The 4,736-nt window shown below is 25.6% G+C and overlaps 1 protein-coding gene across 1 annotated transcript; it reads right to left on the reverse strand.

Annotated features, from left to right (window-relative positions):
* Positions 1–224: 224 nt before the first annotated feature.
* DFR (dihydroflavonol 4-reductase) lies at positions 225–4,333 on the reverse strand. The gene is made up of 6 exons (XM_088491860.1): positions 4,114–4,333; positions 3,457–3,626; positions 2,807–3,001; positions 2,312–2,471; positions 1,914–2,106; positions 225–672 (listed from the first exon to the last, which is right to left on the reverse strand). Exons 1-6 carry the CDS (start codon positions 4,229–4,231, stop codon positions 471–473), a joined length of 1,038 nt encoding a protein of 345 aa, XP_088347986.1. The 5' UTR covers positions 4,232–4,333; the 3' UTR covers positions 225–470.
* Positions 4,334–4,736: the final 403 nt, after the last annotated feature.

The raw sequence follows: 4,736 nt of genomic DNA on the forward strand, positions 1-4,736 counted from the left end.
ATTTAAAAATTTTATTATAGACCTTATTCTAATTTTTTGTGCGGTTCAATCTTTATCTTTGGTCGGATAGCTAATTAATTTTGTTGTTTTTTCTTAATAATTATTCATATTCACAACTAGATATCATATAATTATTCATATTTTTTATTTTATAATTTAAATTTTTAAGAAAAAAAATTTGATGAGAGGTGACATATACAAGAAAAAAGAAAAAGAAGGGAGAGTTGATGGGAGATATAAAATTGCTCAACCACAATATAGAAATAGTTCAATATAACATATAAGTGATACTCAAAATCAAACAGAGCATTTGCCATTTGGTGACTTGTTGAAAGACAACCCTGACTTTCTTAAAAACCATGATCAAGAACACAAAGATATGGACTTATATTTATTCATTTGTGTGTGATATGCCATTTATTCTTGTTGTCTTTGCCTCTTTGCAGTAGTTTTAATCATATTAGGAAGGATCACTTGATATCTTTGCATGCTTCATCATCATTTTCTGGAGTTGCAAGTTTATTATTATTAGGAAGGAGGCCTTTTTCTCTGCATGTGTCAACTGCTCCAGTGTACATGTCCTCTAATGTGTATTTGAATTGGAAACCCAAATCTTTGATCTTCTTGGAAGAAAATCTGATAAGCTCCAATTCATCTGGAATATTCTTGAACCTATAATTCCATTGTGCTCAAATTATGCCAACATTCACTATTTTTTCCCCCCAATGCATGTTGTGATATATATATATATATATATATATATATATATATATATATATATATATATATATATATATATATATATATATATATAATTTAACACATATTATTTATATATCAAAAAATCAACCATAATCAACCACGGTATATAAAAATATGTATTTGACATCTCATAAAAGATTTTATTGTATTACTATAAATAAATTTGATTATCACAAAAAAACTTTAATTATTCGTTTATTGCAATTCTGATAGGTTTGATAAATATTTTTGTAATATTTATTATGTAAAAAAAAAATTTAATTTATCTATTATGTTCAGTATAATTATAAAAATATATTTTTATTTATTTATTATGTTAAAATATTTTTATGAGTAATCTAGCAAAGACGAGATTTAATTTTTCAACACGTAATTAAGTAGATAAATAAAAATGATTACTCGATCATACGTTACAACCTGCACATTTTACCTATTTATTAAACATCATCTAGAATTATTAATTGTTAATAAAAAAATAGTTATAAAGTTATTTGGTATAATTCTCATGATTAATTCTTTAGTTAAAAAAACATGTAAAAATTAGTATATTTAAATATACACCATATGTGTAGTGACTAATTTAATAATTAAATTTTTATATACACATAATGTTTTTATAATTTTAATTAGTATAATTTCATAAATATATAAGTTAAAGTGTTTAATTTTAATATGTTGATAATACTATGTTTTTTGATGATGTAGTAATATATTATTGAATATATTTATGTAAAATTATATTAATCGAATTTATATACAAATTGAATATTAACTTATAATGTAAGTATAGGTGAAAACTCACGTGCAGTTGTTTTATGCGAAGTTGATATTTGAAAATTATTAAATGATTTGACTAAATTATCATCTAATAATTTTTAACTATTAATTTCATATAAAAATAACTGCATATAAATTTTACCCTTTAAATAATATAAATTTCTTACTCAAGCTTGGCACATTTAATTTGTTATTACTTTAGTAATTCATTTTTCTTTTAGCTTTAACTGTGAAATTAAACATACCCTTTGAGAAAAAAAAAACCAGTAATTAAGTTAAACATTGCTTATTACTTAGAAATCAGTTAATTAGAGTAGTATACATACAATTAATTAATTAATCAACGTAACAAAGCATGATGTAATATTTCTTACGTTGTGGGAGCATTGTACTCTGGATATTTTTTGTTAAGAAACTTTGCAATCTGATGAATGGTGGCATCACATGCAGAGCAAATGTACCTCCCTTCAACTTTTGGCTGCTCGAATAGAAAAATGTGAGCACGACAAAGATCATCTAAGTGCACAAATTGCCCTTGCTTTATGATTGAATAATGTGCCTCATTCCCTGCCAATTTAATCATTAGTATCACTCCATCATATAATCAATTTTTTCTCTATTAAATTCTTTATACAATAATAAAATTAAACAGATCATCTTTAAATATTTCTTTCCAAAGAAGGAGTGTTAAAATTTAAAATATAAGATTTAGAGTTTAGAGTATTTTTTTTTTTCTACCTTTAATAATAAATTAATTTTTATTACGATGTACCTGTGATGGGTGAAAGAGCAGTAATAAGGCTAGGTGGCATTGTTGGCATAATAAAAGGGCCAACTACAAGAGGTGGAATAATTGTGATGAAGTCCATGTTGTGCTCCTTTGAAAATTTCCATGCTTCTTGCTCAGCAAGTGTCTTAGAAACAAAATACATCTAAAAAAAGAAGCAGAATATAATGTTGAGACTCAAGGTGATTTGTTATAAATATAATTATGCTATTAGTAAGTAATTCCTAGATAAAATTGCAAACAATCCCCTTCTAAATTTTAGGTTTGTGTAATTTTTTTAATATGTGCAATAATATTATATACGCACTGAAAATCAATTATTAAATAAGCTATTGATTTTAGTCAATATCAAATTTTTAAATTATCTTTTTATTTTAAATTTTAAATTCTCTAAAAAATAAAAAATTATAATAATAAAAATACTTATATTAACTAATTAAAAATTAATTTTCTGTAACCATTAGTATATTATACACTAACCCAGCCAGTCATTTTGACTCTTCGGCAGAAGTCAACATCACTCCAACAAGTTTCATCATACAAATCTTTTTTGGGCTCTGAAACGTTCACTGTTCCTGCTGAGGATGTGAATATCAACCTTCTCACTGTTTTGGCCTTCAAGCATGCTTTCATTATGTCTATTACTCCGTTTATTGTAGGCTTTATCACTTCGTTCTGCATTTCAAATATATAATTAAATACAATCATCATATATGTGAAATTTTTACATACCAAGATAAAATTGAATGTATATGATGATAAATTAAATTCATAATCTATATTCCGTTACAAATTTAACATTTATACCCATGAATGATTTTAATCATTTAGTCACGTGTTATATATTTATTTATGAGCAATTATCACATGATATCATAAAAGTAGCAATGAATAAACATTTTTTATTTTTATTTATTTACTTCTCAAAAAAAGTTGGAATCCATTTATCATGCTTTATTTTCAAATGTAGTTGCAGTTGCAGTTGTTTTTAAAGTATAAAGAAATTTTAATCCAATTGTCAAAAAAAAAAACTTTTTATAATCAGTATATGAATAGTTATCTAAAAAGTAGATAATATTAAATTATTGTATAAAATAATTTATGCTGTCACTGTATTATAATTAAAGTACCTCAGGGTCCTTGGACTCGAAATCCATGGGAGTGGCGACATGGAAAACTCCGGTGCACCCATTAATGGCTTCATCAAAGCTTCCCTCTTCACCAAGTTCAGCTTTCCACAGAGACAACTTGGCTTTCGCCCCTGGTAATTCCAGCAAATGCTTCACCTTCTTCATATTTGCTGTATATAATTAATAATACCACTTATAATGTTAATAATTAATAGATATTCTATCATTAATTTACCACTAACAAAATAATATTAATAAAGCTGAAAAACCAATAGAATTAATTAATAATCATTGAAAAAATCAGAGTGTATATATGTATGCTTTTTAATTTTGGTTTGAACACTAATACATATGGTAAAGTTTAAGTGAAAATTAAGGGGGGACAAAATTAGTAAAATCATATTCTAGATAACTTTAAAGTCTAAACACAAAACTAAAACATATTTTGTTATTAGATAAAATATATATATATATATATATATATATATATATTCTTTTATATTATATTATTAAAAGAAAAAATAGTACCAATAAGCTGAAACCCAAATCACATACTCTTTTCATTTTCACTTAAAAATTTTGAATTCGAGTCTCACTACTAACTTAAAAAAAAAAAGTATTTCAAAAGTGTTACAAATATCGATATAAAGACTTGACCTGGGTCGCGCACGGTGGCTCGAACCGTGTAGCCATGCTCCAAGAGTCTCATGACAAGCCATGAACCGATGAAACCAGAAGCTCCGGTAACACAAACGGTTTCAGACACTGAACCCATGATCTTTCTCTGTCCTCTCTGTTTCTTTTATTTTCTCTTCTTGCTCTTTTATTTTTTTTTTTTCTGTTTTTATGTTTTTAGGTTTATAAATGCAATTGAGAACATTGCATGGATAAGGTACATTTTATAGATTCCTTGGTGGTGAAAGAGGAGTTATGAGAAGAATTCTAATGGAATGTTGTGAACTTTACCTACCCATCAAGTGATGAAATTTTGTTTGGCACGCACATGGGTCTACAAGAACATTGTGTGTGAATAATATTAACAATTAATTTGTGTTGTGTGGGCTTAGGCCTTGTCAATTTTTCTTTATGCTAAAATGTATTTAGACAAAAATTTTTTTTATAAAATTGAATCAAATTTTATTATAAAATATAAATATAAAAACTATTAAGCGTTTCTATACGAGTTAATCTTTTGTGCATATACCATAGTTGATTAAAAAATTATTGTGTGATCTTCTAATAAAAAAAAGCAAAAAATTGTATGTAATTTCAAATTTAGA

The sequence above is a fragment of the Arachis ipaensis genome, chromosome B6, assembly GCF_059453495.1.
Source record: "Arachis ipaensis isolate K30076 ecotype BB chromosome B6, ASM5945349v1, whole genome shotgun sequence".
Lineage (NCBI taxonomy): Eukaryota > Viridiplantae > Streptophyta > Magnoliopsida > Fabales > Fabaceae > Arachis > Arachis ipaensis.

What these genes read in the sequence shown, in the direction of transcription:
- DFR (XM_088491860.1), bottom strand. Translation starts at nt 4,231, where the DNA reads ATGGGTTCAGTGTCTGAAACCGTTTGTGTTACCGGAGCTTCTGGTTTC. An exon ending in AGCCACCGTGCGCGACCCAG is followed by an intron (nt 3,627 to 4,113) that starts GTCAAGTCTTTA and finishes AATTATATACAG; the next exon opens with CAAATATGAAGAAGGTGAAG. An exon ending in TGCTCTTTCACCCATCACAG is followed by an intron (nt 2,107 to 2,311) that starts GTACATCGTAAT and finishes TTAAATTGGCAG; the next exon opens with GGAATGAGGCACATTATTCA.